Source organism: Canis aureus, chromosome 10 (assembly GCF_053574225.1).
Source record: "Canis aureus isolate CA01 chromosome 10, VMU_Caureus_v.1.0, whole genome shotgun sequence".
Taxonomy (NCBI): Eukaryota; Metazoa; Chordata; class Mammalia; order Carnivora; family Canidae; genus Canis; species Canis aureus.
The window spans coordinates 68125683-68153090 of NC_135620.1; the positions used below are offsets into that span (position 1 = coordinate 68125683).

The 27408-nt window shown below is 38.3% G+C and overlaps 1 protein-coding gene across 1 annotated transcript; it reads left to right on the top strand.

Moving 5' to 3' along the window:
• On the top strand, nt 1-26691 carry DNAJC25 (DnaJ heat shock protein family (Hsp40) member C25). The gene is made up of 4 exons (XM_077912896.1): nt 1-351; nt 20645-20797; nt 23142-23612; nt 25473-26691. The coding sequence occupies exons 1-4, from the start codon at nt 19-21 to the stop codon at nt 25593-25595; spliced, it is 1080 nt and encodes a 359-aa protein (XP_077769022.1). The 5' UTR covers nt 1-18; the 3' UTR covers nt 25596-26691.
• The last annotated feature ends 717 nt before the right edge of the window (nt 26692-27408 follow it).

Here is a 27408-nt window from a genome sequence, read left to right on the forward strand (position 1 = left end):
GCCGCGGCCGAGGCCGGGATGGCGGCGCCGCTCGCTCGGCGCGGGGCCGCCGGCGCTGCGGGCCGCTGCTGGTTGGCGCTGCTGCCGCCGCTGCTGCTGGCGCTGCTGCTGGCGCGGCCCGCGGGCGCCCTGGTGGAGGGGCTGTACTGCGGCCCGCGGGACTGCTACGAGGTGCTGGGCGTGAGCCGCGCGGCGGGCAAGGCGGAGATCGCGCGGGCCTACCGCCAGCTGGCCCGGCGCTACCACCCCGACCGCTACCGGCCTGAGCCCGGCGACCAGGGCCCCGGGCGGACGCCGCAGAGCGCCGAGGAGGCCTTCCTGCTGGTGGCGACCGCCTACGAGACTCTGAAGGTGAGGTCCGGGGACGCGGGAGGGCGGCGGGGACAGGTTCTCGGAGACCCGGCTCCGGGCGCGGCCGCCGCCGCCGCCGCCGCCGCCCCTGGGATGTTCGCGACGTCCCGCGTGGCCCTGCGAAGGAACCACGGTGGGAGCCCCCTCCGGGCGTGGAGGACCCCACCGCCCTCTCCTTTTTGCGGCACTTTTTGTTACGCAAAGCTTTGGGCATCGTACAATTTCGCGAAAACAGCGTAAGAAACGTGCAGCTCACACTTGGAAAGCAGGGTGATTGGAAAGGCCTCCGATCCCGAATGACGGCGGTGGCGCCAACCTGACATGACAAGAACTTGATTTCTGGGGATGGTATTAAATGTGACATTTAGGGGCGTCCGGGTGGCCCCGTGGGGGCGTGGGGGGGCGTCGGACTCGTGATTTTGGCCTGGGGCTCAGTGTCAGTGTGGGGAGACCGGCTGGTGCTCAGCGGGGAGTCTACTTGGGATTCTCTCTCTCCCCTCACCCTGTTTCTCTCTCTAAATAAATAAGTTAAATCTTTTTAAAAAGTAAAAATAAATGTGGCATTTAGCTCGGGTTTAAGGACCTGGAAAAACACTAAGAAGAACAATGAACAAGCAGTCAGAAGACCGGATGTTTGACTCTTGGCTCCTACACCCCAGTGTGACCTTGGATAGTGACTTAATATGTCACAGTAGCGGTTTCTTCATATGCAGAATTAAAGCCCTGATACCTCCTCACAGGGTTATCATGAGAATTGAATACATGTGAGAAATCCCCCGTCTAAGACCTGGAATTAGGTGCTTAATGACTTGGGGTTCAAGGCTCAGACTTTCTGCCAGGAAGAAATGTTGTGAATATAGGTGTAGTCATTTGACAAAAGTTTTATCGAGCCCTTTGGGGATGGGGAGACGTAGCCTGTTCCGTTTTCTTGGGCTACTGCAAAAATCAAGCCATATAAGTTGATGTGTTACTGCTTGAAGGGCCCCATCATGCTAATGTGACAGCGATTGTCACATTTTTTTTTTTTTCCAGGCAAAGTTTTCCATGTTGCTGTGTGATCTGTTTTTAAGGACTACCTTGAATGGGTATACTATAATTTAACCATGGATTGTTTGTCCAGATTAGTTTTCCAGAGCTGAAAATACTGAATTAAAAGAGTTAAAGGCTCTTCACCCATGCTTTCCAGAGCACTTTATATAACATGGAGTCCTATTAATGGATATGCCAAGTTCACTGTATTCTCCCTATTGTTGGTGAGACTGTATTTCTTCTTGGCAGCTGACTGAAGAATGGGTGGGGGCTGGGCTGCCAGAGGGTTTAGTTGCTTATTATTTAGGATACAGAGTGATTGAGGAAAGACTTCAGAAAAATGAGAAAGAACTCCATCCAGGGCAACTCAGCATTTAAAGTCCCAACCTTTGTTCTTCTGCAGTAGGGAAATGTAGTGGACCAGACAAGCAGCCAGAAGGCTCTGGTGGCACATAAGGAAGCCCTGGGAGGCTGGAGAACTTCCAGAAGAGAGGGCAGAAGAAACCTTGGCAACTATTGCCTTCTCCTGGGGCTGGAGATGGGTAGGTTTGGCAGACAGTGGTGAGTGTGTTAGTAAGACATGAAACAAGAAATTCTCGGTGGGAGGAACCCTAAGACTCTATTCTTGCCATTTTCTTGAAGAGACCAATTTGGAGGCTGATTTGATGAATGGTTGCCTCTAAAAGTTTCTGCCCCTAAAGTTTTAGTGCTGATTTGTCAGCTAATAAAAGCTCGGTAAAATCATTTGTCCACTTTTGGGCAGTTAACAACTGGGACGCCTGGAGAAAGTAATTTTTTAATTTTGATTCCAGCAAGAGGTTTGTGGTACTACAAATGTCTCCAAACAGGAAACAAGAATTGGAGTTACACCGATGGAGGAGGGAGCAAGAGAATGTGCTTGTGGTTTCCTCACCCCATGCGGTGTAACTGTCAAAGCAAAGGAATGTCTGGGGATGGTTTGGACCCTTGAAAATCAGACCTAGCTGAGCTCCATGAAAGCTATTTAAAAGTTACAGAGATGGATTTCTAGGTGGAACACTTCCAGAAACTTTCCTTTTTGGACTTCATTGCATTCTCCTGGAATAAGGAAAAGGACTTTGATTTGCTATATGTGGAAGTTATTAAAAACAAACAGGGTGGTCAGATTTTATTTCTGTCATAATGGAAAACTGGGAGTAAGCTTCCAGAGATTTCATTTCTGGGTAATGCAAAGATTTAATGAACTGGGGTCATCCAATTTGGACAGCCTCAGCCTTCCAAATTATCCCCTTGAGGCAATGAGAATGTAACCACTGCTTTACTTGAATTATATCTGCAGGCTGGAATGAGGGCAAGAGGCCCACATGGCCTTGGCTGAGAGCAGGTCACATAGAATAGTGGGAGAGGTTGATGAGCTCCAGTGGCTCTGGAATAAAGAGGAGATGCAGAAGCCTATATAGAATTCCACATACCGTCTCATGGAGGTAGCAGATGCCTACATAGGTCCACTTCATTTGTTTGCTATTTTTGTTACACACTATATTTTTCTCCATAAAGAATAGCAGTAAACCCTATGAAAGGTGTACTTCTCTCTCTCTCTCTCTCTCTTTTTTAAGGTTCCAGGTTTTATTTATTTATTCATGAGACACACAGAGAGAGAGAGAGGCAGAGACACAGGCAGAGGGAGAAGTAGGCTTCCTGCAAGGACCCCGACGTGGGACTCGATCCCAGATCCTGGGATCACGCCCTGGGCTGAAGGCAGATGCTCCACCGCTGAGCCACCCAGGCGTCCCAGAAAGGTGTACTTCTCTACAGAGCCTGCTGAAAAGGAGGGATGGACTTGGGAAGACTGTCTTCCTTATTCCTGGCATATGGAAGAAGCAGCTGATTTTCTGTTTGTTTCCTAAAATGCACAGGTTCCATCTCTGAAACAGTGTATCTAACAGAAATTGTTCCTGTTTTGAAATCTGAAATAATTGAGCTGTAAGTGCACCTGAGCTAGGAGTCTTTTTTTTCCTTCCCTCATTAATTTTTTTAAAAAGATTTATTTATTTATTTTAGAGACGGAGATAACAGAGAGTGTGCCCGTGCCCACGTGTGGGGTAGGGAGGGACAGAGGGACAGGGAGAGAAAGAATCTCCAGCACTCTACCCTGAGCACAGATCCTGAGCCCCAACACGGGGCTCGATCTCACCACCCTGAGATCACAACCTGAGCCAAAACCAAGAGTAGAGGCTCTACCGACTGTGCCACCGAGGTCCCCCCTCCCCCCATAATTTTTTGATGACCTTTTAATTTCTCTTATTAGTTTAAGTCTCAATATTTTTAATGTATGTGATTAAGAATCTGTATTAACCTTATAGTGGTGTTCATGAAAACTTCTAATAACCAAGGAGCTCTGAATGTTGGTAATATGTACATCACCAAAATGGGAATTTATATTTGTAAAATATAGTAGATTTATGAGTCTGAGGTTGTCTTGGTCAAATAAATGCCTCTTTGGGGGGGGGGGGTTGATGGTGGTTGTTAAGAAATAAGTACCCTAATGACTTAAATACAGTTGGTAAGACTAGAAGATACTGTCACAGATCCTACCTGTCTACCTGCATCGAGAGATTGAGGAAAACTAGAGGAAGAAGGATGGGTAATAATGGAAGGCGAAGGCCATGGTCGGATGCTTTCATCAAGTCATGCTTAGTTTATATTCTCAACTTAAAATTACAGTTCTCAGCAGGACTTCAGACTATTATGATTTCACACACTTACATTGGCTTCATAATACAAGCAAAGTTAAGACAATGAAATAGTATTTACTATATTTGACTACTGGGGATTCAGGGAATTCATGGACTTTGGAAGTTAAATAAATGGACTCACTTGCTGTGTCAACATTGGATCTTTTTATGTGGATATAGCACTTATCACACTGCACTGTAAATACTGAGTGGCCTCCCCTCTCCACTAAACCATCTCCTTGCCTTCTTGTTTGTATATCCATGGCACCTAGCCCAGTGTCTGGCACATCAGATAATGAATGTTTGTTAAATGAAAACTGGTATCTGGAGATAGATTCAGTGGATTTCTGACATTTTGACATTGTTATGGGAAGCCTATTTTGGCATTTTACCCTACATTAGTTGTAGGTTTAAAGAGTGGCACAGATAAAGTAGATTGGATGGCTATCAATGAAAAATTCCCACATGAGAGAAAAGTTGCGCTTCTATTTTTTAAGGAGAAATTCTGTTTCTTAAGTGAGAACACTAATATAGATAAGAGTTGCATGAAGTAGATGAAATAAGGATGGCATAGAAATAAACAGATGAGGGAACAGATGCGGGAGCAGGTGGAAAGAATGCACTTTGAACATTTGAGCATGGGAAAATAGAATTTGACAGCATTTTGCAAAATCACAAAAGGAGAACACAAAAGGTCTTGCAGTATTACTGGCATCAAGGTTATCTGATAGGGTAAGAGATACGTGGCAAGAGCCTTTTACTACTCTAGCCTTGTCTTGGCAGGGGAAGTCAGCCACAAGAACACTTCAGTTTCTTTTTATCAGTCTGATTGATGTGTAGCAGGGCTTTAGGACTTAACGAAGAATTTGGCATAAGGGGGCATTCTGAATAACCTGCCCTTTTATGTTACTGTTCATTATTCTTTTCTAGTTTATTCTATTCAATTCAGTCCTTTTTGTAACTGGTACTGAGGTAGGTGCTGGGGAGGAAGCCGTAACAATGAAGAAGGCACAGTTCTTGCCTTTAACATAAACAAGGAGACAGATACTTACTGTTTGGTTATTATTTATTTAAGTTATACAATAAAGATATGTGTAGATTATATTACAGCACTGAGAGGATACAATTATTTCTTCTCTGGGGATTGGAGAAGAATATACTCTTTGATCTGGATTTAGAACAGTTGCCAAAATGTTGACAATGAAGGGACATTTCTGGTAGAGGGAAAAGTTGATCAACAAAAACATGGAGTCGTGAATAGGCACGACTTGTTCTGGGAACGAGATGTAGTTTTGTTAGGTATTATAATAGTGAGTGTTTTTTCCACCAGTGATCACTTTTATTATGTTTCTATGAAGGACTCTTTGTCTTGGAGAAAAACAATTAACTGTGGCTTCTTAGTATTATTGTTTTTCTTTTTCAGCATCTATTCAGATTAATCAGTCGTTCATAATAATTGGGCATTTATAAAAAGAATAAAAAACGTAAATTTCTATTACAGATGGGATGCCAATAAACAGTGAAACTAAGTAAGCTTCATGGCAGATAGTTTTCATTTCACTGTCAACTCTGATTGTCATGACTCCCTGGAACACTTGTAAAGGTTTTGAGGTCTTGTCTGAGTTTAGTGGGAAAGATGAGGTGTTTGATAGTGATTTCTCCCACAGGCCCAGAATAAGGGTGTGGTACTTTATATACCACATTCACTATTTCTGCTGTGAATCCACAAGTGTTACTTATTTTTTTACCTTAATTTCAGCTGTTATTCCCCACTTAAGGCAAAGGTTGGCTGTACACCAAATGTGTTCAATTTTAATTCTGTGACGTCCTGACACATGATGTTATTAACAACCAATCAGAGCTTCTGATTAACATAGAAACTACTGAGTTGATATAATTCTGGCCAGAAACGGAGCACTTGAGATTTTAATTTAGCTTGTGTGGATTTATCACAGATAAAAGAAAATTTTGAGATATTCACAGCACAAACACCCTATTACATTCTTCACAGATATTAACCTAATCTACTACTAGGTTAGAAGCCTGTCAGATGCATGGTAGGGAGAATGTTTCAGGAGACTAGAACATAGTTTGGGATTTGATGATGAACAACCCTTTAATCTGTGTTCAGGAATTTGAACTTTATGTATTGAATAGTGACCAGATGTTTTTTTTTTTTTTTTTTTTTTTTTTTTGACCAGATGTTTTAAAATGGAGAAATAATGCAATCAGATGTTTCTTTCAGAAGGAAAATTCTGGGAACAATATTGAGAATGTTTTGGGGAAGGCAGGGAGGTTCTTGACTGAATTCATTTCCTTCTGCCATTTTTTGGAATCCCATCATTCCTCTTTGGTAACTTGAAAACCTCTTAGTTGGTATATTTTACAGTATAGTTCGCTTAATTTTGCTTCTTTTAAGGCTATAGTCAAAATTTTCTTCCTTTTTTTTTTTTTTTTTTTTTAACTGTTGGCTGTCTTCGCCTGATCTCCTTTTCTTTCAAGCTGTTGTAGTCTGACAGGTCAGATTTAATTGCTGCTCTTTATTTCTCCCTCCTGGCACTATTTGTGTGGCATTTGATGTTGTTGATCATGTAGCTGTTTAAGCTGCTCTCCCTTAACTCCCTCAGTGTTATTCTCTCCTTTTTCTCGAATCTTTCTACTCATTTCCTTTCAGTCTTTATAATCTTCTTTTCTTCTGCCTACACCTTAAACATTCCTTTTCCTTAGAGTTCTCTCCTTTGGGTGGGTACTCTTTTCTTTTTGTTTTTTAAGCTCTTCCTGATGAAATTCCTATCTGTGACAACTCTAAAATCTGTGTGGTTCCCTAGGTTCATATTTTCAGTTGTGTTTCATTTGTAGCACAGTTACCCTAAATTAAACATTTTGCAAATCAATCTTGCTATGTTTATTAAAGCATACTTTTTTTTTTTTAACGTTTATGTATTTACTTGAGAGAAAGTGTGCACCCATGGAGTGGGGAAGGGGCAGAGAGTGAGGAAGGAGAGAAGCAGATTCCATGTTGTGCACAGAGCATGGTGTGGGGCTGACCTCACCACTCTTAGGTCATGACCTGAGCCAAAATCAAGAGTAGGACGCTAATGAACAGAGCCACCCAGGTACCCCAAAGCATATGTTTTGAAAAAGGATATAATGATGACTCTTACACAAACACAAAATGAACATCTGTTAGGTTTTATTTAATTAATTAATGAAGGAACCAGTAAGATATTAAAACCCATTCAAAAGAGAAAAAGTGTCACACATTCATAGTCCAACAGGGAACACTAACGTGCCTGTAAAACTGGCTAATATGATAAGGCAATAATCAGTTGTATTCCAACGGACACGATTTGTCTTTCTGTAAACAAGAATTATTTGTATTCTAGTTTTCTACAAATTACTTCAATCTCTAGAGAGGCACACCCCTCCTACAGGAATAGATAATCTTAGAGGCTCCAGGAATTAAGAAGATTCCAGTAATTTTGTTCACCCTATTTCAGAATTTTCCACCATGTTCCCAGCATCTTCTCAAAACTTGATGCCCTGTTCCTTAATTCTTTATGTCAGAGTACATGGTCCACACAGGGACTGTAATTAGAAACTTCACTGTTAATCCTCAACGTGATTGGTTCTTAAACTCCTAATTATTCTACTTCTTAGTCTCTAAAATCTTTCTCCGTCATTCCATTCTTTACAATATTATCAGAGTTAACTTTCAAAAATAAACACATTTACTCAGTGTTATTGTTCTCATACTTTAAAACATTTCGTTTTTGAGTAGCACAGACAATAACACTATCACTTTAGCAGGCTTATAAGATCCTCTCTATAGTTCTTATCCAAACCAGTCTTCCTGGCCACACTTACTACACCTTTCTTCTTAAATTTCCCTAGTGCTCAAGTTCCAATGAATCCATCCTATTCGTTGATGCTTCTGTATCTTAACACTTGCTGTTACCTTTGCTTGGAATAAGTTTTACTACATCGTACTTTTTAAGATCCAGTACTCCCGTCTTCTCTGCTCTGGATCCCATTACCTTGATCTCAGGCAGAGTTAGTCCTTTTTCCTCAGCACATCAAATTCCATTTTCTTGCTTGTTAGATTCATCTAGAAGGGAGAGTTCTTGAGACCAGAACATTATCTTATTCATCTTTTTATCCTCCTTTGAGTCCAGCAGAAGGCATTAATGCCCTGCATAATTATTCGCTGAATTGGAAATAACTAAGGTTTCTAAAAACTCAAGTAACCGAGTAGACGGTGATACTATACTATTAACTGAGATACAGACGGATAGATTTGGGTTTTGAGCATGTTTATTCTGGGATATTTATGTAACATTTAGGAAATGATTAGGAGATATTTGAAAATAGGAGGACACAGGAAAAGCAAATCTGTGTGTTTAGGTGACACTGCAAATCATGGAAGTTGTTGAGGCCACATGTAGACAGAAGACATATGAGAAGACAATTGTACTAGTGACTAGGGGGAAAGGAACAAGAAGAGAAATAAAACTGATAGTTAATTTTCTTCCTCTTTTAGTAGGATGTAGTGGCCTAGAAAAAAATTTAGGGAAACAGATGTTATTTTATGTTTTTTTTTTTTAAGATTTTATTTATTTATTCATAGACACAGAGAGAGAGAGGCAGAGACACAGACAGAGGGATAAGCAGACTCCGCGCAGGGAGCCTGATGTGGGACTCGATCCCGGGTCTCCAGGATCATACCCCAGGCTGCAGGCAGCGCCAAACTGCTGCACCACCGGGGCTGCCCTACGTTTTTTTTTTTTTTTAAAGGATTATTTGTATATGTATATTTCTTTTAAAATAGGATATATATAAAAAAGATAAAGATTTTTTTTTTTTTTTGATGGAGAGAGGGAAAGAGAGTCCCAAGCAGACTCTGTACTGAGCCCGACATGGGACCTGATCCCACAATCCTAAGATCATGAACTGAGCCAAAACCACTCAACTGGCTGTGCCACCCAGGTGCCCCAATGGGATTAATACATATTTTTAAGAATGAACAAAATAGAATTAGAGCAGAGGATTAGGGGGCCCCAAGTTTGTCTACTCCCTCAAATATAGCTAGATATCAAATCATCCTGAACGTCTGCAAAATCAGTTGGGAGATCTGAGAAAAGAAATGCTGCAATTCTGCAAATAGAAAAGCAACCACTTTTTGGAAGGTAGGAGGTGAGGATACTTGAATCTGGGGTATATCACGGGATACAGTGGAGGGGAGGGAGCCTGCTTAAGGAGGTCACCACAAAGTATTATAAGCAGCAGAGCACAAAATCAGAACTTCTAGAAGTCTGCTACAGTGGGGTACATCTCTGGCTTAAAGGTGCACAGGCGGCAAAGTGGGCCGGAATCCCAGATGGGACAGCTTGGTATCGGGATCCCTGGGATCATAAGAGGAACAGGGATGCCCAAGTGTGGCAGACTTCCCAGGCACAAGAGTGGAGAAGCTGGCTGAAAACAGTGAGTCTAGGCACCAGCTTTGTGCTCTGGGTTGCCATAAACTAGGAACTGCTGCAGAGTCACATGACTGCTCCTCTGGCAGGGTCTAGCAAAAGGCAGAAGCGTGGAGGGAGGAAAGCACAGGCCTATTCAGCAGGAGTCTGTAAAATTTGAGTTCTGAAACTCAGTGGTGTGCCTGAGATAAAAACGCTTGGTCACAGCCTGGGTGAACACAGAGTTTAGACAGAAGCAAGGGAGAAAAGAGTGATTAAACTGCTTTTCTGTGAGAGCTCACTGGTGTGAACTTTAAACTCCAGGGCTAGAGAGAGGGCACTGCCAGTTTCTTTCCACTGATTGGTGCTGAAATCCTTCAGGGAGCAAAACACCACCACATCGTGGGACGCAGAGTGTCTTACACTGAGCCCTTCCCCCGGCAACAGATGCATTTCCACTATGGAAGAGTACTTGAGAATCAGTGCAACAGGCCCCTCCCCCAGAAGACCAGCACGAGCAAGTGGCTTGCACCCAGTTTACTGATCATAGAGGGCTACAAAGCTTCAGCTCTTGGGGAAAACAGTATATAGCATTCATGGTTTTTTTCTTTTTTTTTTTTTTTTTATTCTTTAGTCTTTTCCAGTATTATTTTTTCAGTTTTTTTTCTATTCTTTTTTAATTCATTTTTTATATGCATTATATATATATTTCTTTTCATTGTATTTTTTTGTATATATGTGTGTGTGTGTGTGTGTATATGTTTTCTTTCTCTCTTATATCGGGATCTAGTTTCTTTTAACAAGCAGACCAAAACACACCTAGGATCTAGTGTTTTGTTTCTTGTTTTGTTTTTGTTTTTTTTTTCTGGTTTACTTTTTTTTTTTTTCCTGTTGTTATTGTTTTTTCTCTTTCTTTTCTTTTCTGGACAAAAATGATAAAATGGAGAAATTCACCCCAAAAGAAAGGACAGGAGGTAGTACTCACTGCTAGGGATTTAATCAATATGGATATAAGTAAGATGTCTGAACTAGAATTTAAAACAACGATTATAAAGATACTAGTGGGCTTGGAAAAAGCATAGAAGACACTAGAGAATCCCTTACTATAGAAATAAAAGAACTAAAGTCTAGTCAGGCTGCAATGAAAAATGCTATTACTGAGATGCAGTCCCAAATGGAGGCTATAAAAAGGATGAATGAAGCAGAAGAGAAAGTGAGTGATATAGAAGGTAAAATGATGGAAAATAAGGAAGCTAAAAAGAAAGACAACTACTGGATTATGAAGGGAGACTTAGAGAACTCACCGATTCTGTAAAGCAAAGCAATATCTGGATAATAGGGTCTCAGAATTTGAAGAGTGGAAGAGAAGGGCAAAGGTTTATTTGAACAAATTATAGCAGAGACTTCCCTAATCTGGGTAAGGAAACACACTTAAGTCCAGGAGGCACAGAGAACCTCCCCCCCCCCCCCAAGTCAATAAAAATAGGTCAACACCTCAACATAAAATAGTAAGTTTGCAAATTTCAAAGATAAAGAGAAAATTCTGAAAGTACCTCAGGACAAGAGGTTGTTACCCTGCAAGGATAGAAACATAAGGCTGGCAGCAGACCTGTCCACAGAGACATGGCAGGCCAGAAAGGACTGGCATGATCTGTTCAACAGGCTAAATGGGAAAAATGTGCAGCCAAGAATACTTTATCCAGCAAGGCTGTCATTCAGAATAGGAGAGATAAAGAGTTTCCAAGACAAAAACTTAAAGGAATTTGTGAACACTAAACCAGCCCCACAAGAAATATTAAAGGGGATCTTTTAAGTGAAGAGAGACCCCGAAAGTAACAAAGACCAGAAAGGAATGGAGACAGTATACAGGAACATCAACTTTATGGGGAATACAATGGCACTAAATTCATATCTTTCAATATTTATCTTGAAGGTAAATAGACTAAATGCTCCAATCAAAAGACATAGGGTATCAGAAGGGATTAAAAAACAAGACCCATTGATAAGCTGTTTACAAGAGACACATTTTATACCCTAAAGACACCTCCAGATTGAAAAAAAGTGAAGAAGTGAAGAACCATTTATCATGCCAGTGGACATCAAAAGAAAGCTGGAGTAATCATCATTATCTCAGACAAACTAGATTTTAAACCAAAGACTATAATGAGAGATGAAGAAGGGCACTGTATTAAAATAAAGGGGTCTACCAGACAAGAAGATTAACAGTTGTACATATGTATGCCCCTAACTTGGGAGCAGCCAAATATATAAACCAGTTAATAGCAAAATTAAAGAAACTTGTTGATAATAACAGGGTTTTGAATGACACACTGGACCAGATATATTCAGAATATCCCATCCTAAAGCAACAGAATACACATTCCTTTTAAGTACATATGGAACATTTTCTAGAATAGATCACATACTGGGCCATACATCAGGTCTCAACTAGTACAAAAAGATAGAGATTATACCATGCATATTTTCAGACCACAATGCTTTAAAACTAGAAGTCAACCACAAGAAAAAAATTTGAAAGGACTACAAATACATGGAGGTTAAGGAGCATCCTACTTAATGAATGGGTCAACCAGGAAATTAAGGAATTTAAAAAATACATGGAAGCAGATTAAAGTGAAAACACTTTCAGAAAACAATTTAGAACCTTTGAGATGCAGCAAAAGTGGTCCAAGAAGGAAATATATAACAGTAAAGGCCTTTCTTAAGAAACAAGAAAAGTCTCAAATACACCACCTGAAAAAGGAGCTGAAAAAAGAACAGTAAATAGGGCAGTGGGTGGCTCAATCAGCTAAGCAGCTGATTCTTGATCTCAGCTTAGGTCATGATCTGGGTCCTGGGGTCAAACATCAGGCTTACCACTCAGGGATGAGTCTGCTACTCTCCCCCTTCTTCTTTCTATGCCCCTCCCCCTGCTCACACGGTTGTTCTCTTTCTGTCTAAAATAAAAAACCTTAAAGGAAAAAGAACAGCAAATAAAGCCTAAATCCAACAGAAGAGAAATAATAAAGATTAGAGCAGAAATCAATAGAAATAGAAACCAAAAGAACAGTAGAACAGATCAACAAAACTAGGACCTGGTTCTCTGAAAGAATAAGATTGATAAACCGCTAGCCAGACTTACCAAAAAGAAAAGAAAAAGGGCCCAAATAAATAAAATCATAAATGAAAGAGGAGATATCATAACCAACACCTAAGAAATACAATTATCAGAGAATATTATGAGCAAGTTGGCATATAGTATGCTAACAAAGTAGGCAATCTGGAAAAAATGGATGCATTCCTAAGAAACATAAAAACTATCAAAACCGAATCAGGAAGAAATAGAAAATCTGAACATACCCATAACCAGCAAAGAAATTGAAGTAGTAATCAGAAATCTCCCAACAAGTAAGAGTCCAGGGCTGGATGGTCTTCCAGCAGAATTCTATCAAACATTTAAAGAAAAATTTAATAGCTGTTCTTCTGAAACTCTTTCAAAAAATAGAAATGGAATGAAAACCTCCAAACTCATTCTGTGAGGCCAGCATTATTTTAATCCCAAAACAACACAAGGACCCCACTGAAAAGGAGAATAACAGACCAATATCCCTGGTGAACATGGATGCAAAAATTCTCACCCTGGTATCAGCTAATAGGATCCAATAGTACATTATTATTATTATTATTTTCCAACAGTACATTAAAAGGATTATTTGGGATGCCTGGGTGGCTCAGTGTTTGAGTGTCTACCTGCAGCTCAGGTCATGATCCCAGGGTCCTGGGATTGAGTCCCATATCAAGCTTCTCCCAGGCAGCCTGTTTCTCCCTCTGCCTATCTCACTGCCTCTCTCTAAGTCTCTCTTATGAATAAATAAATAAAATCTTTAAGAAAAAAAAGGATTATTCAATATGACCAGGTGGGATTTATTCCTGAAGTGCAATGGTAGTTCAATGTTCACAAATCAATCAGTGTGATAACACCACATCACTAAAATAAAGAACAAGAACTGTATGATCTTCTCAATAGATGCAGAAGAAGCATTTGACAAAATACAGCATCCTTTCTTGTTAAAAACTCTCCACTGTGTAGGGATAGAGGGAACATATCTCAGTATCATAAAATCCGTATACAAAAAACTAACAGCAAATATCATCCTTAACAGAGAAAAACTGAGAGCTTCTCCCATAAGGTCACAGGAACATGACAAGGATGTCCGCTCTCGCCACTGGTGTTCAACATTGTACTGGAAATCTGTTTTTTTTGTACAGAAAACAAAAAGAAATAAAAGGCATCCAAATCAGCAAAGAGGAAGTCAAACAGTCACTCTTCATAGATGACATGGTATTCTATGTGGAAAACCCAAGACTCCACCCAAAAATTACTAGAACTCATACAGGAATTCATCAAAATTGCAGGATATAAAATCAATGTACAGAAATCAGTTGCATTTCTATACACTGAGGCAGAAAAAAAAGAGAAATCAAGGAATCAGTCCCATTTACAATTGTACCAAAACGCATAAGATACCTAGGGATTAGCCTAACCAAAGAGGCAAAGGATCTATACTCAGAAAACTATAGAATACTCATGAAAGAGGGATCCCTGGGTGGCTCAGTGGTTTAGTGCCTGCCTTCAGCCCAGGGCGTGATCCTGGAGTCCCGGGATTGAGTCCCACATCAGGCTCCCTGCCTGGAGCCTGCTTCTTCTCCCTCTGCCTGTGTATCTGCCTCTCTCTCTCTCTGTGTCTCTCATGAATAAATGGATAAAGTCTTTAAAAAAAAAAATACTCATGAAAGAAATTGAAGAGAACACAGAGAAATGGAAAACCTTTCCACACTCATGGATTGGAAAGACAAATATTGTTAAAATGTCTATGCTACCTAGATCAGTCTATACATTCAGTGCAATCCCTATCAAAACACCATCAACATTTTTCACAACTGGAACAAACAATCCTAAAATTTGTAGGGAACCAGAAAAGACCCCAAATAGCCAAAGTAATACTGAAAAAGAAAAGAAAAGCAGGAGGCATCACATTCTGGACTTCAAGGTGTATTACAAAGCTGTAATCATCAAGACAGTATGGTACTGGCATAAAAACAGATACATAGATCAATAGCATAGAGAACCCTCAGCTCTATGGTCAACTAATCTTTGACAAAGCAGGAAAAAATATCCAATGGAAAAAAGTTTAACAAATGGTTTTGGGACAAATGGACCATTTTCTTAACACAAAAATAGACTCGAAATGGATGAAAGACCTAAATATGAGATAGGAATCCATTAGAATCCTAGAGGAGAATGCAGGCAGTGACCTCTTTGACCTTGGCCACAGCAGCTTATTACTAGACACATCTCCAAAGGCAAGAGAAACAAAAGGAAAATGAACTATTGAGACTTTATCAAGATAAAAAGCTTTTGTACAGCAAAGGAATTTGTCAACAGAACTAAAAGGCAACCTATGGAATGGGAGAAGATACTTGCAAATGTCTTATCCGATAAAGGGCTAGGATCCAAAATCTATAAAGAACTTGTCAAACTCAACACCCCAAAAAACAAAAAAATCCAGTCAAGAAATGGGCAGAAGAGATGAGCAGACATTTTTCCAAAGGAAACATACAAATGGACAATAGACACATGAAAAACATGCTCAACATCACTCAGCATCTGAGAAATACAAATCAAAACCACAATGAGATACCACCTCATACCAGTCAGCATGGCTAAAATTAACAACTCAGGAAACAACAGATGTTGGTGAGGATGCAGACAAAGGGGTACAACCCTCATGCTATTGGTGGAAATGCAAACTGGTCTAACCACTTTGGAAAACAGTACATAGGTTCTTCAAAAAGTTCAATATAGAGCTACGTTACAGCCCAGCCATTGCACTACTAGGTATTTATCCAAAGGATACAGTGATTTGAAGGGGCACCTGCACCTCAATGTTTATAGCAGCAATTGTCCACAATAGCCAAAATATGGAAAAAGCCCAGATGTTCATCAACAAATGAATGGATAAAGAAAACGTATGTGTACACACACATACAAACACACATACACACACAATGGAATATTACTTAACCATCAAAAAGAATGAAATCTTGCCATTCGCAGTGATGGAACTCGAGGGTATTGTGCTAAGTGAAATAAGTCCGAGAAAGACAAATATGTGATTTCACTTGTATGTAGAATTAGAAAAACAAAACAGAGGAACATAGGGGAAGGGAAGGAAAAATAAAATAATATAAAAACAGAGAGGGAGGCAAACCATAAGAGACTCTTAAGTATAGGAAACAAACCCTCTAGGGTTGCTAAAGGAGAGGTGGGTGGGGGGGATGAGGTAATTGGATGATGGGCATTAAGGAAGGCACTAGATATAATGAGCACTGGGTGTTATATGCAACTGATGAATCACTAAATTCTACCCCTGAAACTAATAATACAGTATATGCTAACTAAATTGAATTTAAATAAAGAATTTAAAAAAGAAAATGAACAAAATATTATTACGTTTTCATATATTATTGATTCCTGGCTTTTAACATCCTAAAACCGTTGGTTTCTACTATCTGTGTAACTAAAAATTTTTAATGTAAAAGTGGCTGCAATATCAAATTATTGCAACTTATGTATATTGAGATCAAACAATTCATTATTTCTTTCAAGGGCAAGAACAGAATATATTTTTGCCTCTGGGGAGGGGGGAGAATGATCATTTTCATAAGAGAAGGAAGGATTCAGTGCTTTCTTTGCTTGTGGGTTTCCTCTTGTTCACTTTTGATCTAGATATTGGTGGTTATGTTCCAGTCCTCCTGCATGTGCCCAAGAGGATTGGGAATGGAATGGACACCAGCAGAAGCACCATTTTTTCCTGTAGAGATTAGAAACAAGGAGCTTATTGCCCTGCTTGTCGAGGCTCAGGACAGAGAGGAGGAAGAAACAAGTATAAAGGTTTTGGTTTTGGAAAGAAGTTGGAATCTCCTGACCCTGGGACCTTAAGATCCACAAAATTGCTGAAAGAAAAAGTACTACCTTATTGAAAGGTAAGACATTAAACTGTTTTAAGGTTTAAGCCGTTTTAGCCACAGTAGCATGTTTTCATAAGCCATGAAATCAAACAGTCATTTCTGCTAAACCAAAGGTTTTGTAAAATAATCACCCATCCAGCGTTCCTGATGAGATTAGAGACCCGTAGGGCACAAGGGATGTTTATATCGAGGGAGAACCGTTACAAAATTTTACTCATTTTTAAAATGACTTTTACTGAATGCCAGGCACTGTGGTAGGCCTTGGATATACAGAGATTAATATGTCAGTTACCCTACCTACTTCCAGAAGTTCTCATTCAAGGAAATGAAAAAACATGATTACAATGTGATAAGTGCTATAATAAATAGGTACATGTGTAATAAGAGTGGTCTAACTCTGGAGCAGTAATATTTGTATCCTAAAGGATGAATTGTGGGTTTGGAAGAAAGGGATGGGTATTTGAGGTAGAGAAAATTAATTATATGTTCAGACATAGGTATGAAAGAGTGTGCTGTACCAGAAGAACACACCAAATTGCAAAAATTACTATCTGATGTTTGCTATGGGGCAAAAGAGGGGCAAGTAATGAGGTGTTGCTAGTTAAGAGTGGACTAGTTATGAAGGTCTTGTTTCATGCCAAAGAAATTTTAACTTTCTGTATTAGCCATGGGGAAGCATTGAAGATGAAGAAAAAATTCTGGGAGTACCTGAGTTCAAGTTGGGTAGAAGAAAAAATAAGTATAATGGTTTTCAAATAAGTATATACCTGTAGCTCTCAATTGGGTCCAGTTCTCTGGTCTTTTCTTTTTTGCTAATATTCCTGGTATCCTTGTGTTCTTACTAGGTTAATTCTTAACTTTGTATGTTACCAGAGAGTAAGATTTTGATTTAGACTGTTGAGAACTAACTCTCCAATTTGTGCCAACCCTGAACACCTTCCAAAGAGTATTATGCATGCCTCAACTTAAAATAATTTTCTTCATTCTATAGAGAAAGCTGTATACCCGAGTAAAGATTAAATGCTATAACAGGAGGTGGCCATACTTTCTTGTCTTTCTTTTCTTTTCTTTTCTTTTCTTTTCTTTTCTTTTCTTTTCTTTTCTTTTCTTTTCTTTTCTTTTCTTTTTTTTCTTTTCTTTTCTTTCTTTTCTTTTCTTTCTTTTCTTTTCTTTCTTTTCTTTTCCCTCTCTCTTTCTTTCTCTTTCTTTCTTTCTTTCTTCCTTTCTTTCTTTCTTTCTTTCTTTCTTTCTTTCTTTCTTCTTTCTTTTCTTTCTTTCTTTCTTTCTTTCTTTCTTTCTTTCTTTCTTTCTCTTTCTTTCTTTCTTTCTTTCTTTCTTTCTTTCTTTCTTTCTTCTTTCTTTCTTTCTTTCTTTCTTTCTTTCTTGATTTTTTATTTATTCATAGAGACACAGAGAGAGAATGAGAGGCAGAGACACAGGCAGAGGGAGAAGCAGGCTCCATGCAGAGAGCCTGACGTGGGACTTGATCCATGGTCTCCAGGATCACGCCCTGAGCTGCAGGCAGCGCTAAACCGCTGCGCCACCGGGGCTGCCCACTTTCTTGTCTTTAATCATGACAGGAACATAAATTTATTGTGACCCCAAGGAAAAGAAAACCACCCTAAGAGAAGTCAGACTTGATCCTGAAACCTTCTGTGAGAATTATTTAGTTTGAGGACTCCTTAGAGGACCCTGGTTGCAGTAGAGAGGCCAGACACAAGGTACAGATTTTGGAGTGGCTGGTTGCTGGAACATTAGTTGACCATCCTGTTAGAGGAGCTTAAGACTCAATGAAGTAAGTCACACGTGTAGGAACCAGTGAGAAGATGGTGACCCTGGTGGAAGATCTGGGTGAAATGTTTGAATAGGGATATCTGGATTCTATGGATTGTGACTTAGAGAAGAGAAAAAGAAGGAAGGATAATAGCTATTGGATCCATGACATTCACGTAGCAGATTTCAATGACACTCAAAATCTTGCTGTATACTTTAACCAGGAGTACAGTCAGGCTGGCACAGGGCTCTGTATAGATAATGATGCTGGAGGTTTTAGGAATCTGATCTCAGTATGGCAGTTAGCTTCAAAATTACCTGTAATCTAGTTGGAGCAAGGAGAAGAATCATATTTGAAGAAATACATTTCAAAGGGCATCTGCCAAGATTGGGAGGCCAAATTAAAAGTCAAAGATTTCAGGCCAAAGGCAGAACATTTCTATAAAATTAGTCCAGGGCAGCCGTTGGCTCAGTGGTTTAGCGCTGCCTTAGGTCCAGGGCGTGATCCTGGAGATCCAGGATCGAGTCCCACGTCAGGCTCCCTGCATCCCTGCATGGAGCCTGCTTCTCCCTCTGCCTGTGTCTCTGCCTCTCTCTCTGTGTGTGTCTCTCATGAATAAATAAATAAAATCTTAAAAAAATAAAATAAAATTAGTCCAAAAGGCAAAAACTGGAGGGGGAATAGAAAAAAAACTTAAAAGATGTCTTGAAGTACCCAAAATGAGATACAGCAAAAGATGGAGCTTTAGTCTTCAAGTCTTCAGAACTCTGTATGACCTATAAAGTTTTACCATCTTTAGGTTAGAGCTCTAAAATATGATAATGGCTTATAGAAAGAATAAGGGATTGGCAATTGAGGTGTGTGGCAATTGCCCCAAGAAAATTTTTTTTGACAGAAAAAGACATTCAGGGAGTAAATTTGAAAATGATGAGAGCCTGAACTCGGCCCTCCTTTATAACAGTTCTCATAGTGGCCCTCCATATAGTGCTATGGAATAGACTTTAAATATATTTACATCTAATTCTACTAGATACTAGTTTATCTAGTTTCAAATTCTAGTCAGAGTTTAAAAATATTTTGAATGTACTAAATCTAAGAGAATTGTCACTGAGAGTGTGCTCAGATTCAGAATTATTTTTTTTTAAGATTATTTATTTATGAGAGAGAGAGTGAGCACGCAGGGGAAGGAACAGAAAGAGAGGAACAAGCGGACTCCATGCTGAGTGCGGAGCTCCATATTAGGTCCCTGAGATCATGACTTGAGCCAAAACCAGGAGTCAGGTGCTTAACTGACTGCGCCACCCCACAAATTCAGATTTCTTAATAGAAAATATATGATTTAATGGGTACAGAGGAAATTTTGTCATTAACAAACCTATTTTAAATCTAAGAAACTGCATATTGGAGGACTCCAGGGGTCTCCTTGTGCAGTAGGAAAGCACTAGCTAAGATTTTGAAATGCTTTTAGTTAAGAATTTGCAACTTTAGACTCAGAGCAGCTTTTCAAAATGCCGAGATTTTTCTTCAACATGTTTGTATGCTTAAGAAAGATGTGTATGTTACGTTATTTATGAACTGGGCTGTAACAGTATGTTATAATAGTTTTATAATATGTATTATATATTTGTAATGTGTTTTTGTATAATGTCATTTGATAGTCAAAACACTGTAAAATTAGAGCAGATATTATCTCGTTTTACAAATGAGGAAGAATGAGGCTCAGAGAGGCTAAAAATATCACTTGAAGTCACAGAGTTAAACTTTCATCGTTATACTGCATCAGTAGTTTTTTGAGAGGAGCATAATTCTTTTTTATAGACACAGACTGGCTTCGTCTGCTTTTTATTGTCTTAATCATTGCTTTCAACAGAAAACTTTCTGCACAAGGCTGGAAAATGATTGTGAATATCTGTAATAGAGATAAACATTTGTTCTTTCAACAATTATCGAGAGTAGGTATAACATGTTCTGAAGTTACAAGAACACAGTATCCTCATTAGCACCATAACACTGGCTAAAATGGCCTGGTTGTTATTAAAATGTTTTTCTTTTTCCAGGAGGACTAACACACTTAAGAATTTGGGGAGATTACTTTTATTATGCTTATACCTTATATTAAAGTTCTAGAAACAAATTTATGTGTGCTTTTGAAGAGTGGTGGGGAATTTTTTGATTTTGATAGTTTCTTTTATTCACATTAATCTTACATGGTTATAAAATTGTTTGACTTAAGTTATAAACTAAGGCCATTTTATGAACTATCCTATGAAATTGGGTATCTTATTTTACAGGATGAAGAAACACGAAAAGATTATGACTACATGCTGGATCACCCAGAAGAGTACTATAGCCATTACTACCACTACTACAGCAGGCGCTTAGCCCCTAAAGTGGATGTTAGAATTGTGATTTTGGTCAGTGTATGTGCTATTTCAGTGTTTCAGGTGTGTATTGATGGAGGTGTGTGTCTGTCTACATGTGTGTGCTTAAGTGCACATTGCCTAGTGCTGGTCACTAAAACTGAATTAGAAGTACCTTTTTATAAAATTTTACCTGTAGTTGAGACTAATTTTTTTAGAGTAGAAAAATATTCAACCAACTTCATTAATAATGAATCTTAGTGGGAAATCCAAGAAATTGATGATAAATGTCATTATATAATAAGAAAACCCAACAACAGATATTTTTCTCATTGCTCCTATTAGAGTATTTCTCTTCTAACCTGATATTATCATTACTTTTGCAGGACTTTTCAATGATTTCCCATTAAATTTGGGGAAAACCTGAACTTTTTTTTTAAGATTTTATTTATTCATTAATGAGACACACACACACACACACACACACACACACACACAGAGCGTGGCAGAGACACAGAGAGAGAGCGAGCGTGGCAGAGACACAGGCAAGGGAGAAGCAGGCTCCATGCAGGGAGCCCGATGTGGAACTCGATCCCGGGTCTCTAGGATCACACCCTGGGCTGACGGCAGCGCTAAACCGCTGAGCCACCGGGGCGGCCCTCATGTCTTTTTTTAGAGGAAAAGAACATGTCAAGTGACTAGAATGAAGCAATTTGCTAGAATGAAAAGTGCTTCTTCAGTTTAATTCCCAGAAATGACATTTACTTTATAAGGCCAAAAAAATTATTATTGAAAAGTAAGGTTGTGGACTTTAAAGGAATCTGCTTTTGCAGAAGTATTTTCCTTTCAAAGGGGAAAGCAAGGATAATTTTACCTTTCTATTTTATTTTATTTTATTTTATTTTATTTTATTTTATTTTATTTTAAATTTTATTTTATTTATTTATGATAGCCACACAGTGAGAGAGAGAATGAGGGAGGCAGAGACATAGGCAGAGGGAGAAGCAGGCTCCATGCACCAGGAGCCTGACGTGGGATTCGATCCTGGGTCTCCAGGATCGCGCCCTGGGCCAAAGGCAGGCACTAAACTGCTGAGCCACCCAGGGATCCCTACCTTTCTGTTTTAGATAATGTAATACCCTGGTAACATTCTCTCCCCTAGTTGTAATAGATTGCTACTATAATATTTCATAATATTATTGTGTAACTGCAATATTCATTCAGTAAAATAGCAAATGAAATGTGTGGAAATGTAAGGAATAGGACTTTTTTCTGACAACTAGCAAAACTGTATATTTGTGAAATAAGTTATGTGTTTTCTAGTCAAATAAGAGTCAAATATATTGGAATCTTTTACTTCAGAAGATGATTGAGCATTACTGTGTTATATTGAGACTGTTTAAGAAAGAGATGGAATGAATATAATTGCCTGAGTCTGTATCTTGTGATTTTTTTTTTTTTAAGATTTTATTTATTTATTCATGAAAGACACACAGAGAGAGAGAGAGAGGCAGAGACACAGGCAGAGGGAGAAGCAGGCCCCATGCAGGGAGCCTGATGTGGGACTCAATCCCGGGTCTCCAGGATCAGGCCCTGGGCCAAAGGCAGCGCTAAATGGCTGAGCCACCCAGGCTGCCCGATTTTTCTTTTTTCTTTTTTTTTTTTTAAGATTTTATTTATTTATTCATGAGAGACACACAGAGAGAGGCAGAGACACAGGCAGAGGGAGAAGCAGGCCCCATGCAGGGAGCCCTTTGTGGGACCCGATCCTGGGACTCCAAGATCACACCTGGGCTGAAGGCAGGCGCTAAACTGTTGAGCCACCCAGGGATCCCCAGATTTTTCTTTTTTTTTTTTTTTTTTTTTTTTTTTTTTTTATTTTTCTTTTTTTAAACAAGTTTCTCACTGGCTAGTTTTGCCATTTAGCTCTTCCCCCAGAATGTAGATCACAGTCTCACAGTCTTAAAAAAAAAGAGAGAGGAAGAGATTTCTTAATAGTGATCTAGGGAAAGCCAAATGGTAGCTGTGAATTCACAGGTATGGTATGATTCCATTTATCCCCTAATCTTGGGTATCTCCTGTCTGAATTAATGGCTTTCTGAAGCAGCTCAGAGCTTACCTGATTTATCCATCCAGCCTTAGGTCCCATGTACATGTGGGCATTGTTTAATTTTATCTTTTATTTACAGAGAATTATTGAGGTACCTATTTTATTTATTTATTTTTTTAAGTAAGCTCTATGCTGAATATGGCACTTAAATTCATGACCCAAGATCAAGAGTTGCATGCTCTACTAACTGAGCCAGCCAGGTACCCCTGAGGTCCCTATTTTTAATCAGCATGATTTTGGGTGCGGTGGGGGGATGCTGTTCATCAAGATGCATTTTGATAGTAAAAATGATCTATTTTTCTTTGTTAAATATTTCAGTTTTTCAGCTGGTGGAACAGCTATGACAAGGCAATCAGCTACCTAGCCACAGTGCCCAAATACCGCATCCAAGCCATGGAGATTGCCAAGCAGCAGGGGTTACTCAGAAAAGCCAAAGAGAAGGGCAGAAACAAAAAGTCCAAAGAGGAAATTCGTGACGAGGAGGAGAACATCATAAAAAACATTATAAAAAGTAAAATAGATATAAAAGGAGGCTATCAGAAACCCCAGATATGTGATCTTCTCCTATTTCAAATTCTCTTAGCACCTTTTCACCTGTGCTCATATATAGTCTGGTATTGCCGGTGGATTTATAATTTTAACATCAAAGGCAAAGAATATGGGGAAGAAGAAAGACTATATATCATACGTAAATCCATGAAGATGTCGAAGTCTCAGTTTGATAGTCTAGAAGACCATCAAAAAGAAACTTTTCTTAAACGAGAGCTCTGGATAAAGGAGAATTATGAGGTGAGTAATTACTGGGATTTTTGTGTCATTTTACCCAAGAAGTTAAAATTTGGTGTATGAGAAGGGATCAGATCACAGAAGTGCACTCCAGTTTCTGAAATCCAAGATTTAAGTAATGAATAAAGATACTATTTTTAATGAAAGTGTGACTGTATTTGGTAGTGGGACAGTGGGTTTTTAACCTGCAATTTTTCTTAAAAGATAAACTTCAAATACGTTGACTCATGTTGAAAATCTTAAGATTGGTCTAATTTGTTGTGTTAAACTGCAGTGGGATAGTATGTATGTTTGCAGGGGTGTCAACAACTTTCTGTTAATTGCTTTAAGTAAAATTTGTTCTTCTCCAAATTTTCTTTCAGTCATGTAAACTTAGCTACAGAGATTAAAAAAACAAAAACAAAACAGGGAGGGAATAAGACATGGAAATTTTGTTGAAATAAGTTCATTTCAAAATATATGAGGATAGAATCTTCTGTATAATAACATATGTATGAAAAGTTACTTTTTTTTTAATGTCTCTAAACTTTGGGCAATTTAATAAATGTTATATTCTATAATTGTCAGCTACACTAGTTACCTTGAGGTGATCAGCTGCTTAGCTAACTTAAAGGAACTATTAATCTCATCATAATAGTATTATTTCAGGTTTGAGGTAAAATTAATAGGCTAATATATTAAATATAAGAATAAAATACAGTGATGGGGTCGGTAGAGCATGTGACTCTTGGCTGGCTCAGTCGGTAGAGCATGTGACTCTTGATCTTGCGGGTCATGAGTTTGAGCCCCACGTCCGGGTAGAGTTTATTTTAAAGAAACAAAACAAAAAATATAGCACAGTAAAATCTTAAGGAATCTTAATATATTTATTTTTTTAGTTTCATAGACATTCCTTTTTATATATGGTGGTATATATAGGTTTATATATTTAGGATACCTAAATAGATTTTACTGAAAGTAGAGTTCCAGTCTGAATTATATTTAAGTAACTTACTATGAATTGCAAGAATATTTTTACAAGTAGATATAGTTAGCCTGCTTGTAAATAACATAAAAATTTAAGGTAACATACTATTTTGCTTCTAAATTACTTGAAAAGTTTTCTTTTTAAAGTAGGGTAAGCAGCCCAGCTCACAAAACTGTATCTTTCATGGGCTAACCTGGGCTGAATTGTCTGTTATTATATGAGGTGATCTTTGTCGTTACTTCCTAAAATTTGGAAGTAAGGTCATTTCTGCCTAAAACTTGATGAAACTGGTTATGAAAACTTGTCAATTTAGCTTCACCTGAAATTTTAAGATGTTACAGAGAGAATTTTCTTTGTCCTTCACCTACATTGTTTAACTCTCTTCAGGAACCTTGATGAAATATTTTGAAAAACCTATAATTATCTTTGAATTTGGAGACAGATTATATATAAGGTCATTTTGTTCCTTGGTTAGGATCAACAAATACTGCAAGTCATCAGTTAAATTTTCAGAGTACCATATTAAAGAAATGAAGTGTGATTCTTTAAGATTGGACATTAGTTGTAGAGAGAGAGAATGTTAAAACCCTTGAAACTTAGCTGATATATGATTTCAGTGAGGAAAAGAATGTATTCCCAAGTATAGAAATCAGTGACAAAAATTAACTAAATTCTTGTACATGATTTTTTGGTTTTTGTTTTTTTAATTTAACACCAAGTGTTAAAGTGCTTAACTGCTTAGTATCCTTAGATGTATGGTCTTCAGAGGACAAACCACTACATTCATAGGAAACTTTTACTAAAGTTATATTTGAAAAATGTAAATATGCCATAAAGGTAATAACAAATATTTCCTTTTGGGTGATAAAGTCATTTAATGTGATTTATACTTACAGGTTTATAAACAGGAACAAGAGGAAGAACTAAAGAAAAAATTGGCAAATGATCCCAGATGGAAGAGATACAGGAGATGGATGAAGAACGAAGGGCCTGGACGGTTAACATTTGTGGATGATTGAGGATTGCGGAATGCTACTATGCCAAACTTTAATTGTGATATTTTCATAACTGAATTATTTTAGAAATATATCAACTGCTTCTCAGCAGGACTTAAAATTCCTCAAATATTTGATTAAACAAAATAATGTAGAAATTTAAACTTTCCCTTAAAACTTTATACATAAGACATTTATGATTGTTCAATTTTTATAATCTATTTGTGGATTTTGTTAAATGATCTGACATGAAGATTTATTCATTGCCATTTAAAATTTTTATATGTTTAGTTAAAAGATTTGACATGAAAATTTATTAGATACCATTTAAAATTTTTACGTGTTAAGTGTTTATTCTTTATAAGTGTTTCCTTATTCTTTGTTATAGTACTACATTTTTCTGCTTCCATGGCCTCTAATATTTTCACAAAACATAAAAAATTATAACAGCATTTAATTACATTGTGTCTTCAGACACAAGCTTCTTTAGCAAAATGATTTCAATTGTCATGTCATCTTCATTACAGTCATTCTAGGATTGAAATATGTTCAAAATATCTCTCTAGGAGAGTCTGCTGCCAGGATGTGTTTATACTATTTTTTCCCCTTGTGATATTCTTAATAAGATCAGAAACTCTCCAGGAGAGTGAATCTACCTTCATGTCCTTGTAGGATGATCTTGATTACAGTCATTATAGGACTAAAATTGTATTCTCAAACATTTTTCCAGAAGAGACCTTGCAAAAAGGTCTTTTCTACCACAGTATGGCTTTCCCCACCCCGTTCAGTTAAAAAAAAAGAAAAAAAGAAATGACGGAGCAGAAATAGTGTACTGAAAAGTTGTTCATGTATTATGAAGTCCTTGAGCCATGAAAATTCCAACGTACATGAAGGTATTTACATGCATTTAAACCAGAAAGAGGAGGTGCATGGCTGTGTGCTGTTCTTTCAAACAGTGAAATATATGTTTTATACATGTGGAAGTGAAAGTAATTCACACATAATTTCAAGCAAGTCTGATACTGCATCAAAGTATCAATCCACAATCATGGTAGTCAATCAGTATTCCTGTTAAAGGATTTATCTCGTTGCTTCATATTAATAAAATGGTTGCAATATATCATAAGTTTGTTGGTATGACATTTTAAATCAAGGATTAACATAATTGTTTTTGTATTACACACTTTTAAAAGATTAGTGTAGATAATAGATATGCAGAGTCTTTTTCTAGCTAAAACAAATGAGTTCTTTCAGGAGCTCAGCCCAAATATGTGATATATACAAAGAGGCTTGAGGAAAGTTTTGTCCTTGTGAGTCATTTAGTCTGTGAGTGAAGGCCTCAGTTGCCTCATTAGATAGAAAACTGGGGAAGGACTTTAACTAGATTATCAGTAGGACCCCTCTGCTGTTCTAAAATTCTGAAATAGTTATATTTTTCTTTTTTTTTCTTTTTTTTTTTTAAATATTTTTAAAATATTTTATTTATTTATTTAGGATAGTCACAGAGAGAGAGAGAGAGAGGCAGAGACACAGGCAGAGGGAGAAGCAGGCTCGATGCACCGGGAGCCCGACGTGGGATTCGATCCGGGGTCTCCAGGATCGCGCCCTGGGCCAAAGGCAGGCGCCAAACTGCTGCGCCACCCAGGGATCCCTAGTTATATTTTTCTAAGGCACTTGCCCATCTGTTAAAATTTCAAACTTTTGGTATTCTAGGTTTTTTTTTAATCTAGTAATATGGAATAATAAAAGGACTGGGGTATGTTAGCATTCATGAAGATTGGCTGATAAAAACAAAGTAAAAGTAAAGTTGGATATTATTTTGCATATCTGCTAGATT